General features: G+C 38.5%; 1 protein-coding gene across 1 annotated transcript in view; it reads right to left on the minus strand.

The window, feature by feature from the left end:
* Positions 1 to 6,917: 6,917 nt before the first annotated feature.
* The window catches only part of LOC139736429 (pumilio homolog 2-like), a 35,376-nt gene continuing 26,954 nt past the window's right edge, over positions 6,918 to 15,339 (minus strand). The window contains exons 18-23 of the mRNA XM_071647181.1: positions 14,832 to 15,107; positions 14,068 to 14,205; positions 13,050 to 13,202; positions 12,182 to 12,276; positions 10,905 to 10,988; positions 6,918 to 8,978 (exon numbers count right to left, since the gene is read on the minus strand). Of these exons, the coding sequence (XP_071503282.1) occupies positions 8,750 to 8,978; positions 10,905 to 10,988; positions 12,182 to 12,276; positions 13,050 to 13,202; positions 14,068 to 14,205; positions 14,832 to 15,107 (975 nt within the window). The 3' untranslated portion in view covers positions 6,918 to 8,749. The remainder of the gene's footprint in view (positions 8,979 to 10,904; positions 10,989 to 12,181; positions 12,277 to 13,049; positions 13,203 to 14,067; positions 14,206 to 14,831; positions 15,108 to 15,339) is intronic.

The raw sequence follows: 15,339 nt of genomic DNA on the forward strand, positions 1-15,339 counted from the left end.
AACAATGGATTGTCAGAGATCGAAGTACCGGACCGGAGCCTTACACAGCATGGGAGCACAGTACGGCGCGGTTTAAATGTCCACCACGTAAACCATCGATATACCACGGCCGCAGCCGAGACCCGCGAAACGTACGGAATGCATGCGAATGAATGGGACACAAGTTTCGCGCCACGACCACCATGTGATGGCGAAACCCGGGACCTTTAACTCAATCCGTACACTCTGATTGGTCAATTTACCACAATGACGTCAGAGTCAACTACGTTCCTCGAATTGTAATCGATACTACTCCAATGTGTATTATCGATAGTAGGCAGTGATATTCTCCGCTCGTTCAGCCGAGTTTGAAACAACGGTGTGATTTACAGAACAACCAAACAGATAGGCAAAAAGAAAACAAAAGAAAACAATGAAAGAAACAAAAGAATCGGGTGTCAGTAGGACAAAGACATTTTATCAGATGTTAAACAATGACGAAGATAATCTAAAAGACAGAAAAAACCCTCTAGAATTTATAAAGGATCTAATATGGCAACTGTCTTCATATTCTGTTGTCTGTAATCTACTGCGTGTGACACATTACACATACATGTACTTTTTTGTTTTTCGATATTTTTTATTTGAGTTTCATTCAATATCAGGTCTATATTAACGATGGAAATAATATGAACAATTAGTGAAATTATTTTGAACAATGAAATTAATATGAACAATGAGTGTGAACACACATACACAAAACCACAAAAATGTATCTAACTCCAATCATACAAAGCATTCTCTCACAATTACAAACACAAAATCCATCCTTTACACCCTGTATAAGTTGCAGTAGCCATTAAAAAAAGAAAGAAAAAAAAAAAACAGGCCTGAAGAGCAAATATGAAAGCAATAATCAGGGTTTTGCCACTGAAGATAGTGCTTTCTAAAACAATGAATGGAATAATTACAAAAGTTTGTTCGTTTACCTAATATTGTTTTTAGGAATGAATGCCAGTCACTTTTGTCTAAACTTCACATTTCATTTTCATTCATCATCAGATTCATCACAATATCATCCCACTAAATTTGAATGAAAGCACCCCATTCCCTTTTACAAGTTTCAACAAACATGTACATAAACAAAAGCCCTTAACACACACTTATACTGTACAAGCACATACACACACAAACACACACACACATGCAAACATACATACAAAACACAAGATAATGAGCAGAGTTCAGTCACCTTCAAAATGTGCACCCAATTTTCTGCATTCTCTTTAACACTTTCATTCACACTAGACAGAATGGAACGGATAAAAAAAAATAAAATAAATAATGCAAACATGCTAATACAACGTAATTATAACACAGAACAATTAAATTATGATCTTAACACACTCTTTTTTTTTTGTTTATTAGACTTTTCTTACATGTTGTACAAAGAGAAAGAAAAAAAAAAACCAAATGAGTATGTTCCTTGATTTACACTGTGTACACATGTACAATATAAGCTAAAACTAAGCCAGCAAAGTTCATAAGCATGGCTTTGTTAATACTGCTATTTAGTCTCTAACCATTTACCACTTATTTAAAAAAAAAAAATGAATAGTCATTACGCACATTCTATTTTTTTTTTCACATTCATAATGCCAATGACTTATGCACCAAGATAGAAAAAAAGAGAACATAATCCAAGCCTTTTTACTATGGTTAAAATTGCAGAAAAATGTTGTATATAAAAGATGTAAAAGGAAAAAATCAACCATCTCAAGTCAAGCCATGCAAAGTGTTTGTACACAAGAAACATGCAAATCGAAATACACACACAAAAAAAGGAAAATGCTTACACGGTTAAAGACTAAAACCCCTACACCCACTTGAAATTTGTTTAAAAATACCACCAAAAAAAAAAAAAATGAGAAGAAACTCCTGTTTCTGTTTTTAGACTGCAACATTGCCAGGAACAAGTTAATGCCTTAAACACGATTTGTGGCAGGGGTGTACAAAATGACAATTAAAAAAAAATAAACTAAATAAAAAATTTAACAAAAACAAAAGAGCTGCTTCTTTTCCTTTATATATGTTTAAAAAAAAACCACATACACAGTGCTGTGACAAGATCAGCTGTGGAATTCAAATCCTATTGTCTTGTTCATATCTTCATAATGTACAGTGAGGTACGCACATTTGACCAATACCCAATCCTAACGGAATTGGTCAAAGAAAAAAAAAGACACTACGTTGTCCTGTCAAATTACTGAAGAAACTATCCATACGTTCATTTCATTGCCAACTGCATATAAAACCACAGGCCTGTATCTAAAAATGAATATCTTGAGTCTCTGCGCTTAAAAATGTCATGCCACTTGCACACTTTACATTTTTGTTTGTTTGTTTATTTGTTTGTTTGAAATATGACTCCCGCTCTTGTTACATGTAGGCTGACTGACGTACAAATGAGAATGGTTATGCACAAAGATTGCTTCGGCTTTGCTATTTTACAAATAGTTGAATACACTAGACCTTGGACCGATACACAAATATCATTCAGAAAAGTACAACATATATATAGGGCCAATTTCTATTTAACAATTTGTGTACAATACAGGGTGGAACATAAACATTTGTACAGAAATAAAATAACAAATTAGTGTTCTCTGAAATTTACACTTGCTACTGTACAAATGTACACTTATTTCTTTATAATAGGGAGAAAAAAATGCTAGGCTCTTTCTTTTGGACAAAATCTACATCAAATTACAAATCCATTCAGGATAAATACACAATACATGATCACACCGAAATACTATTTATACTAATAGTTACCACAAAAGTAAAGTGAAATGAAATTTCATTTTCTCTCGACATAAATACAGAGAAGCAATTTTTGATGAATTCACAAAATAATTGGACAATTCCTATCTATACACATCCATGAGGCACAAATCCCACTGCTAACTTGACAAATCATTCAATAGAAAATTGCTTGCAGTATAAAAAATGTTTATCAGGAAATATGTCATTCAATTTACAAGTCATCACTTTACAAAACCTAGATCGGCTGTACTTCTTTCTCTTGTGTGTAATGTTGAGGAGGCGGTTACAGAAGCATCTACACAGTCCTGTTTGGACACTCCTATCTTTGGAGCAAAGAATGGATATTTTGTGATTGTGTTTTTGTTAATCTTTCTTTACATATTTTACAAGTTTCCAGAGCATTTCCAGCCAGAGAGTCAGTGTATTGGCAAAATAAAGGATTACTTTACATTATACACAAGATACACATTTTCTTTCATGTTTTTTTTTTTCATCAGCACTGTCATGGACTGAAGACTGGAAAATACTTCACTTTGCTGTTTTAAGGAAGAAATTAATTACAATACTAAGCTGCTTGTTTTCTCTGAACACACAGAGTGATAAGAATCCAATCTTTGTCCACTCTTTCCTTGAAATAACAAAATAATATGCACACTCTTTAGTTTTCCTTCACATTTGGTTGTTCATGTTATTCCCATCTTTTTGACACTCCTTAATCAGTTGCGAAATAATCTATGTACAATTCGGTCAGCCGTAAGTTTGCTTACAATTTTTGCATTTTCTGTTGACTGTACACTGCATGAAGTGTTGAATGAGTTTCATTTTCTGCATTTGTACAATATCACTTTTTTAATATTTCAGGGAACTATCCACAGAAGAAAATAAAAATGTATTTGTCATTTAATTACAAAGAAAAAAAAGGTGATCCATACAAATGAGATATTACACTGCTTGCCTGTCATGTCTTATATATACACACACAAAATGTATGGTTGATCGAACAAAGCAAGATTTTATCCTACAAGAATTTTGTCCTAATCATTTTGGTCTCTTGTACATCACAAAAAACAAACCCTTCAAAAGTGGGCAAAAATAGTATTTCCGTATCATTTCTATGCACATAGCAGTTATTGGTTCCGCACGGCTACTTATTTTTACATACACTAAATCAGAATAAGAAAAGCTTTAAACATGATTTCCTAGATCTTCTTTTTTTTTTGTACATATGTCACAAAGAGTCCATGTTGGAGTGTAATTATTTGCAAGTTTCTCCGTTTCTTGTCAGTATGTTACAAAAGGTTATAAACTATTTACCATTTTTACACAGTTGCGTTCTAATCCTGCACGCTTGGACCAATATATTTGCCAGTGTCTTTTCGGGGGGTGGAAAAAAAAAAATTGGCAGATGTCATTAAAAGCACCATAAAATTATTAAAAAGTCTACAAGTCAGCACAGTCAAAAACAAATACAAAAGAAAAAAAAAGGAAAAGAATGTAATGGCTGAACGCTTATCCTAGAAGAGAAAACACAACACAGTACATGATCTTTAAAAAGAAATACATCAATGTACACATCCATAAAAATGCAAGTGCTACATCAGTGTCCTATGTAGATTTTCTGACACCCTGAGCGAGTTCACCATTACAGATACGCAACACCAAATCTTTCTCGTCATTGACATGTGTATGGAAAAATATTCCACCGTTGCGCAGCAATGTTTCGAATATGACGGTGGGCTACGCCCTACCTTCCTTCAACACTGCAATGCCACTGCCCACTTTTTCCCTATTCTTCGCTCACTATCTCCTCTGCATGTTGTTGTTGTTTCTTTTTTAATTCTGAACATGACAGAAGAACTTTATCAAGTTTGCCTCGCAATAACACAGCCATCCTTGGAATTCCGTAACCCACAGCTCCCATCAAATGTCTGATCGACATCCCTTCTCCACTAAGTATGACTTTCATTCACAATCAGCCATTTGGGGGGCAGCAGAGGTGTCCTAGTAATACATAATTTGCCTGGAGGTAAAAACTTGGAAAAAAAACAAAACAAAAAGGAAATTGCCTGATTGTACAAAGAGAATAATTTGTAATGGAAAAAAAATGAGAGCATTTTACAAGTTCAAAGAGTAACAAATTGAAGTGAAACTGTACATATGTCGATTTTTTAAACTGTCACCTTTACAAAGTGGGTAGTTTTTTTTTTACAAATCAAGGAAGTGTCATATTGACCCAAAGTCAGAGCTTGATATATGTCTCTTTCGCTGTACACTGCGGTCACATATCCGACAACATTGGCACAAAAAGTTTTTGTCTATCTATCCATACACTGTACACATTTTACAGATTAATTGGGGGGAAAAACACCTTGATTCTAGGGTGCTCCGGAGTCTGTGAAATTCGTTGTAACGCCTTGTTCATCTGTCTTGTCTACAAACTGCAGTGTTCGCCCCCTCCACCCTCCCCCTATTCATGTCATACACTACACATCTTCATTTCTCTCACTTGCAGTATGCAAATGTTGTATTTGGTAACTGAAACGGGATGATGCCCAAAGGCCCAAGCCACCAAGGCTCAGTGGTTCAAAGGGTATATCTCAATCAACCACCCTCAATGATGTCTGAGGAAGCAGAGTGCTACACACCAGACATCAACCAGGCTAACCAGATGAGTGAGGATATAAAATCTAATTTGCACTCTGCAGTACCAGGACATTTTCTGAAGGCCGTTAAAATCTGTAGTGCCGGCTTTAATATCCATTTTCTTTCCTTTTCTTTTCTTTTTTCTCCCCCCATTTGCTGCATACTGTATCACCCTCTAAACGTAAGATGGCAAGAATTAAAGTGGATCCCCGTGAACAAGGCGATTTCCGGTTTTTCAGACTATTGAGAATTAGTATTCATGGAGCAAAGGAGAAGACTGCCGTTCGGTGGCAATAAACACTCGCGTCTCGGAAGTGGGGAGAGTAGTGGGTTTAGGCTCTATGTACATTTGCTTAGATTTCTGACGATCACGGAGATATGTGCACAGTCCAGTCGCAGACGCTACTCAAGCGCCGCATCCGTCCACTCCCTGCGTCCCTTTGTACAAGTCGTCAATTGTGTGACCCTGAGGATGACACCCCTCTACGGGGAGAGCTCGTCGAGCCGATATTTTCACATCAGGATGGATTTCTCGATAATTAGAAAAGGAAAAAAAAAATTTACAATATGTACTCTTCTCTATATTACAATAATTACATAAACATATGGGTCTCCGTTGCCATAGTAACACAAATCTACAGTATGTAAAATATTCCCTACATTATGTGGATGTGGCCTGTTACAAGGCACGCTTTGGAAGACACAGGGTAAGACAGGGTTCTGATAAAATGGAAAGAGAAAAAAACAAAAGACAAAAAAGAAAACAGTTTTTGCAGCTATCAAATGTTTGAAACATTGCCGAATCGTCCACTTCACTTTCATGGGTCTATAAAGTGAACAGTATTCCCACTCTTCTTGGTGAAACCTGTGAAGTTCCGCGCTCTCTTTAAAATTTTCCGACGGGGGCAAAATCTAGGCGTCACTTTTACGTCAAACAAAAATATCACGTTTCCCTTCCACGTATAGATATGGTGATGTCTGTGCTGAGGAACCAAAAACAATATGTGTGATGGTTTCTTGTGCATCTCTGTTTTAACAAGGGTAGGGCATGTCTTGGACTCTGCTAAAAATGTTTATAAAAATAATCCTTTTATGTCCATGAAACAAAATGTCCATCCTAATAGTTGTTCTCATTACCATGGGAAGTATGACACTCTAAAAAAAAAACAACAACAAATATCAGACATAAACTGAAATATTATTCAAGTGCACACTCTGAACCTGGGTATCACAATCTATCCTGTTAAGGACTAAAATTTGTGTTCACAGTTAAGAAATCAGCAAAAGTCCTTTGTACCCTCAAAAAATGCTATCAAAGAGATTGAGCCAATTTACAGTAGATATATAACTGCTAATTGCAGTCCATTACGCATACACATGCAAAGTAAAATTCACTCAAAGAAGAGAGAGAGAGAGAAAGAAAAAGGTCTGTGAATATAACCGAAGAGCTATATCCAATGCACATAAAATAACTATTTATCATACAAATAGAGCATATTCAAACTTCCATTTTACAATCCCACATAATTACAAATTACAAATACTCATGCAGTACATACGATGGATATCTACATAGTCCATGCTTATACAACGGTCACTGAAAAATATGTCGGAAAATGAAAAGCTATACTAGTTTGTCACCAGTCCACTTAGTATACATAAGCTGGCCTATTCTACCACTGGTTAAGCATCAATACAAGCAAAAAGACCACAGCAAAAATTGTCATGACTAAATACAATGTTAATACACTGGGCATTTTTTTTTTCACAAGGAGCCCCTAATTCTAGCCTCTATAATAATTCTGAGATCATATACATCTTCAAAAATGTTTACACGAAAAAGAGAGAGAGAAAAAATAAAATGGACATCGCTTTCTCACGGAGGTTACTGCCTCTTCCTCCCTCAACCATCATAAATTCATGCACAGAATCTGGTATGCACTCTGCGATTTTGAGTTTATAGCTTCTTTGCAAGATTGCAGGAAATCTGACCTTTGAACTTGACTCTTGAACGACCTCACTTGTCTCCGCTCAGCAGCTACACGGGGTCGATCAAGGTCAAATCGCAAAAGAGGCCTAGTGTACGGAAATAAGCAGATATCTATCTGCCTATCTGCAACCAAAAGAAGTCATTGCTGAATCATTGCTAGCCAACAGTACAGGGCGGAAATGGTGACAATCACCATCACGATTTGGTCTAGACCTGAAATGATGTCCCAAACCAACCCTCTTCATGCAAGTGCATGGCGGAAGGTTTCTGGAGAGCTGTTATTTTGTTGACTGTCGACATCCTTTCTTTATTTTACTGAATCTAAGGAACTGGCTCACTTTGAGCGACGCACAATCAATGTCATCTTGCCCCGCTACAGAGGAAGAACATTGGGCTTATGCCGTCCACAGTGATGCCCAGCCACAAAGCGTGACACAGGTTCAGAGCAAGGCACTTGCCGAAGTAGGGCCGCGGGTCTTCGGAAGGAGTACGTATGTCTGCAGAGGCAGAAGAAGGAAGCGTTGCAATTTGTGCCACACCTAACGTTCGCAAATGTGTTCTTACTATCTTTTTACATTTCTGTTCTGTTTTGCTTTGTTTTGTGGAGGTAAAAAAGACATATAAATGTGCATGCGTTAAGCAGCTTCCAGAAAACTGATGACTGCTAGCAGACATCCCGTCAAGTTTCTACCGTTTCTATGAAAAGAGTATGGGTTGGCCATTCCTTGCTGCATCCTACCTAAAGTTTGCAATGGCAGGGAGACGACTCGGCTGAAGGATCTAAAATTAAGAATTTGATATGCGGCACGCAAAAGTGGCAAGTTTCAAAGATGAACGTTTGTCTATTTCAACCTGATGAAAGGCTCCGTGTGCCATGTAATCATTTTGCTATGTTTTACAGCAAGATGGGTTGGAGGGGGGAAGGAATATATCAATATTTCGGCGAATCAACACTCCACGTCTTCCAGTATGACATAAGACAATGGGCAAGGTACTGGCTTTCCCCAAACATTCAAACTTGAATCAACATGGCCACAGCGATCAATTGGGTTTACTCTCAGCAAATGCCTTGCTCTCTACAGATACAAGTAGTAGGTGACTGTCACTGTTAGTTTTAACTGAAAGCTATGAATTCGTGTGGAAATCAATATACAATGCAATTTTTTCTCTCAATTCTTCCTTTTTGTATTTTTTCTGACAGGTATATCCACATTAGTTTTCTCTTTGCTTTTTTTTTGGTACTTTTTCAGAATTTTTTTGTTTCAAAGTCGGGTCTCTCTGTAGGTGATATATATGTGGGAGCGTGTGTATCTACAGCGTTCCATTGGTCGGTCCTCCGATGGGGCCCAGGTCGTTGTTCTTCATGAAGAACTTCTCCAGCTTGGCGAGGATGTGCTTGCCGTAGGTGTACTTGCGCAGCGAGGCCACGTACGGCCGGATCTTGTGCATGAGGACCTTGCGCTGGTTGGGCTCGGCCACGTCAATCATCTTCTGCACCACATAGTTGGCGTACTGGTCCTTCATCATTGTGTAGAGGGCACTGTGAGGACTAACACAGACAGCAATAGAGACTTTTTGTGCTACAGTGTCCGATGCATCAGCCAGGCCATGGGGTGTACCGAGTGACCCTGAGCATGCACGGTTTTTACAACATTTTCCCCTTTCTAATACATGTATTCATAAAACTTTCATTAAAGGGATAGTACAGTATTGGTGGAGATGAGAATTGGGCTTTTAACTTTTTGTGAGATAACAAGAAAATACTTATGATATAGTACAGAGCATACCATTTTAAGAGGAATTCAAAGTTTGTTTGATGAAAATCAGGTTTGGAATGACTGAAACAGCCAAAAACAAAGTAAAACAAAGCATTCGTAATAAAGTGTGGGTCCCACACTTTATTAGAATTGCTGTTTTTTTTTGGATATCTCAGCCATTTCAAAACCAATTTTCATCAAATAAACGTTGAATTCCTCATAGAATTACATGATCTTTCATATTTCATAAGAGGTTTCTCATTAGTTCACCAAAAAATGTTAGAAACCCAAAATTACCTCTCAACCAAAACTGTATGATCCCTTTAACTCTCTGTGTGCCAAGGTGCAAACCCCCCGTGTGCCTCCGTATTCTGAGACCGCTACGCTTAAGGGCTTTTGGAAAACATCCTGTTTTCAAAGCCATGTAACTCTCTATACATGCGTTTATGCAACAAATGCAGTACAGCAAAGTTGTAGAGAAAATTGCAAGCTGTGATGGGAAGTAAATTTTATGAAAAAGCTGTGGCCATTCTTCTTGCAAATGGCCAGTGTTCAAAACAATCGGTTTGTGTGTAGTTGTGCATCTGAGCACAATATGCGAAGTTGGCAAAGCCATCTACTGAGTTGGGCATGCAAACATGGCACACAGTGAGTTAATACAGTGGACACTCGTCATATAGAACATTGCTCTAACAAATGCTCATGGTAACAGAATAATTCATCATTCCCCCCATATTTCACAGTTTTGTTGTAATTTACTGTCGTTCAAACCCTGAAATTACAAAACTAAAATACAACAAAACGATTCCACCTGTCCAAAAGGAGCTTTAGATGACGAGAGTCCATTATATCAGTATTTTCCCCCCTTTCAGAGCACTCACTTACTGGGCATTTGGTGTAATGCCTTCATCAAACTGTGATGTACAATACTCTACACAGCAGATTTCACCGATTAACCATTTTATCCACGTAACAGGTAAAAAACACCCTACTCTACAGAAAGTGTTTACATGACCCTACCCTAATAACATGAGTACCATATTAATTGCTAGCTAGTGTGTTTAGACATCTACATGCCAGGCCATTCATTAATTACTGTATTCACTGATCCTGAGTGTGCACAGCAGTACTACTACACTACTGTACATCAAATGTTTCAGAAAGCTTGCATAATATATCTCACAGAAAATACATGTATCTCTTCAGAGGGATACAGTAAAAATTAAAGTAAAGAAAGGATATATCTGACAAGAGATACGAACCTAATGGGATATAGGGTACACAAATAATAACAAAATATATTCTGCTAGAAGATATACACCTCTTCTGAGGCGTATTGTATACATGAATACAAGATATATCCTGGCAGAACATATACATCTATTCTAATTGGAATATACTGCAAATGCCATACATCCTACAAGCATATGTTACAAAAAATCAGCAATTGTAAACAGTTTTGCAAGTGGTTTAATTTGCAAATGAGAAGCACAGCAAAGGAATGAGAAATTACTGTTGCTCTTTTTCAAGAAGCAAAATAAGTGATTTCACACTTCAGAGACTATACACTCTGCATTTGTCTTTTGGAAAGTAATGTTTCTCCTGGTTGAACTTTTGATTTTCAGTTGACTTGCAAAATTCACAAGAATGAGAAGATCGCAAAGAATATATGGCATTTACAGCAAATGTGAGGAGAAAGATGAGCTTACCCGTCATTGTAGGAGCAGACTTCGTCGATAAGGAGCGCCCTCTCTGGCCTCGATGAGTGGGTAATACACTTCTCAACAACGTTGCTGTTGGGGGATGAAATCAAATTACTGTGAATGCACTAGTGAAACAAATTACCGTTCTTTAGAATAATCACAACAGCTATTCCGTCGCAATAGCTGCAATGCAGGAGAAAGAGCAACATGGGCAACTTTCATCTAAGAAGACCTGCACTGCACAAATCTGATACGCATGTAGCATGAAATGCGATCAGTACTGCGCTTTTAAAAAACCTGGTAGCATGGATATACCATGAAAGTGGGAAGCCTGGTCCGATTCGGACATATTCAAGAATCCCTGTACCGAAGTGTGTAAGGCTTTATCACTGATCTCTGTGTAAGTATGCACACAGCTGCAGAATCTTGACTGGGGTCGACTCAATGAGCTACTGATGAACGTACGCTTCGATGCACATATTCCCTGACCAGTGCTATTCGTAGTTTTTGAATGTACCCCAGTGGCCCCAGTGGGCATCAAATGCATCCAGCCACTCATGCATCCCCATGCTACCAGGGGGGTGTTTCATAAAGCTGTTCTTAAAGTTACGAACAACTTATGAGCAACTGGTGATCAGTTCTTGTGCTGAATTATGGAAATTCTAATGAGTATAGCACATCAGAACTGATCACCATTCGCTTGTAAGTTGTTCGTAACTTTACGAACAGCTCTATGAAACAGGGCCCAGGTGTGTTTAACTTCACATCATCACTGGCTTGCAGCATTCCTCGTCACCCTGAGAACATTCATACGTACAGGCATACGACAGTGCTCGTCTGTCCATCAGAGCATGGTAGGGTCTTGTCTTCTCTTATCTGTAATATGGCAAATTTGTGGACTTTAGGTGCTGGCACACCGAACAGAGCCCGAGCTGTGAAAGATGAATCGCCTGTGTGCTATTCTAATGCAACCACCAAACACACATCATACTGTGGTGACCAAAACGTTTTTTTTTTACGTGATTGCTCTCAGAGTGATTTGATTCAGACAATGCGAAGGGGCCTCTAGTTCGGGCAAAGGTAGCTACGGGGAATATTCTCTTCCATTTGCCCAAATGCCCGTATGGGCAAGGGTCCAACTGCCAAACCAGGAACAAAATCCAAAGCGCTTTAAGAAATACGATTAACCCTTCATCTCTATGGGACTGCAAAGTCTGTGCGTGAGCGTGTGTTACACAGCAAAAGACAATCGGCACGGTACAAACTGGAATGACCACACCTACCTGGCAAACTTGTGTTGGCTGAGGACGAGCACCTTCCCCCGCATCTCTGCCACTATCTTACTCTTGTCCTCAGGCCGACCGTGCTCCAACACATGCTATTGGGGGAAAAAAGTACATGTAAATGAATTCAAATACACATTTATGATTTATATACATATCACGGCTTGACATAAATTTTTTTCCATGGTGACCCATTTGGACCACTAAAATCTTTGCACATTAACTTTTGTTGGCCCGAAATAATAGGAAATATAAAAATTCATTTTTAATTTTAGCTGCCTAATTAGGCCACCAAATGATAGCCTTTTTTAAATTTGGGGGCCTGATCTTCAGTGGCCCCGAGCCACTGGTTAACTGCCAATGTTGGGCCCTGTATACAGAGATAAGTTAGAATTGATTGATGGAATTTATTAGAACTGATTTTGTTTTACATGTCCGCTACGGAAGCATTGGACACTCGCTACAAGCATAATGAAATAAGTTCTAACAGTATAAGAGCCATATTTCAAATAGACTTTGATGGGAGATTAGAACAAATAAGGCAGCTTTAAAAGTTGATTTCTTCTTTTTGAAAGTCAAGAATCACAGCCAAATTGCTTGACTGCAGCAGCCACTGAGGCACTCTTCCGGGATGCTAACTTTGTAAACAAAAAATTTGCAGCATTCATATGGGGTTGAAAAGGCATATTTTTGGTGGAAAAACGGTATTTCTACCTCACATGCAATAAAACAAATATGGAGTAATGTGATTTGGGGAATAACAGCATTTTCAATGAAACCTTCAGTATTATTTCACTCCCCACCCCAAAAAATTTACAAAATATAGCAAAAGAGTAACAGTTGGCATCTTCTGACTCTTTGGCGTTACCTGGATGACATAATTGCCGTACTGGTCTTGCACCAGGCTCTCTGTCTGTTGGTGGAGTTCGTCCAGCAGCGGCTTGGTCTGCTCCACGATGCAGTGCTCCAGGATGCGCTGGATGACACGGCAGCCGTATGGGTGGGTTGACAGCGAGTAAACCTGCCGAATGAGAATGATAGAATGAGTAACACTTGAGCGGTGGTGAATTGCGAGTGTCGACGCCGCATACCGCATGTGCCCATAAATCTCACAAGCATGATATTTCGTTTTGCGTCAAAACTTGAAAGATAATTTGGCAAGTGGTTGATTTTACAACTGAGAACCACAGTGACGAATTAGAATTAAGTATCATCTTCAAGAGAGACATTAGTGTTTTCTCACTTTGGAGAAAATATATCAAGAGTTTAAATACAAAAACTGATATTTTCATTTTTTTAATCAGATATCAATTAAAGATGCTAAAAAACAAAGAAAATAATCAAAATAATTGTGATAATTCTAATATCTACTATCTAGATATTTCTTGCCATGTATCAAGTGCAGTAACACTGAAAAAATTCAAGTTTACTTTATTTGATGACTTTACTTACTAAACTTTGAAAATGGCAGTTAATTATCATTTTTTTTTGCATTTAAACTCTTTATATGTCATGGGAGGTAATATTTTTCACGAGTCAAAATCCATATAATGAAATAATAAATAATAACATAATAAAATAATATCAAAAGTCGTTAATTTCACAAAATCCCTGCAAGTTAAAACACTGCAAAGTACATGGCTTGTAACAAGAGGCAGCAAACAATTGTTCAACCTCAATATGGACATGGGTCATCAAAACGCAATCTACTGGATGAAGAGTTACATTCCATGCATCAAGCAAGGCAGCAAGGCAAGGGTTTTGCCGTCTTGGAACAAAAACGTGGGAAAAACGAAATAAATCCGCGATTCAGACAATGAGAGAGAGAGAGGAACTCAGTGTTTCTCTGGAAGAGTTTGTTCGGCAATGCTTTCAGCGCCGCTCACCTGGCCGCGGAAGGCGTCCACGATGAACTGCAGGGCCTGGGGCTCCACGCACTCAATGCACTTCTGCACCACGTGGTTGCCGTTCTGGTCCTTGACGCACTTCAGGACGTGTCCATCGAGCTCCTTCACCATCTCCACCTGTACACACACAAAATACAGAATGGCCCTGATTAGTGATAATCATCAAAATAGTCCACCTGCTGCATTCTACTTTGTCAACAAAATTCTGGCAGGGTGACAGAACTGACAAATGCAGTCACAGCAAATTCATATTCAGGAAAATGGCATAACTTTTCTCTCATAGAAATCAGTTCCATTTCTTTATTTTCTCGTCTTCAAAGAAAATGATTAGAACAAAATAAATGTATCACTACTGTTCCTGTAATGGCATGATAGTAAGAAAGTCATTTTCACCACAAAAAAACAATTTGTTTTAATTTACTTGTTAATTACACATCCCCCCTGATCTAATAAAGCTCCAAAATTAGTAGAGCAAGGAGTGAGACTTTTCATTTTCACAACTACTGTATACGCTGTTATTTTTGCGTACAGATATTTTCACAAATGAGGAGCTCACAGACATTTTCACGAGATGTTGTTTTCGCAAATTGACACAGAGGCCTTCATAAGCATACAATAACCTTAGCGCATGGTGACATCTTCACGTGTTGTTAAATTCCTGGTCCAATTGTGATTCGCAAAATTCGCGAAAATTAGACCCTCACGAAAAATAACAGCTTATACAGTATGAGAATGTTTCTTACCTGGAGTTCTGGTGGAATAGACTCCAGGGCCTTCTGAATGACGCGGCAGCCATACATCTGGAGGGCCAGGGGTAGCACGTGGCCCCGGATGCGCTGGGCCAGGGCCTGCTTCTGCTCGGGCAGGCCAAACTCGAAGAACTTTTGGATGACGTAGTTGCCAAAGACGTCCGTCATGAGGCTGTAGGCGGCCCCGAGGATCTCGCTAAACACCATCTGGCGCTCCGTAGGCGTGGCACGCTCTAGCTTCTGCTGGATGAAGCGGGAGCCGTGCTGGTCCTGTATAAAATCCAGAGGGACAGATAAGTGTTGAATTCAAATGAAATGTGTTAGGTGGAATTGGATTTATCCTGAAACAATGCTACTTTACTCTTAAGATTCATCAGCTGGCTAGTAAAAGCTACCTGTTGGTTTGAAATCTCGGTCCTTTTCCACAATTTCCAGCCATTAGAAATGAACACAAGATGAGTTCAGAGTCAACTGGCTAACCTGCATATTACTATGTCTTATG

The sequence above is a fragment of the Diadema antillarum genome, unplaced genomic scaffold (genome assembly GCF_040938485.1).
Source record: "Diadema antillarum isolate AM-2024a unplaced genomic scaffold, OU_Dant_1.0 seq00000647_RagTag, whole genome shotgun sequence".
NCBI classification, from domain to species: domain Eukaryota; kingdom Metazoa; phylum Echinodermata; class Echinoidea; order Diadematoida; family Diadematidae; genus Diadema; species Diadema antillarum.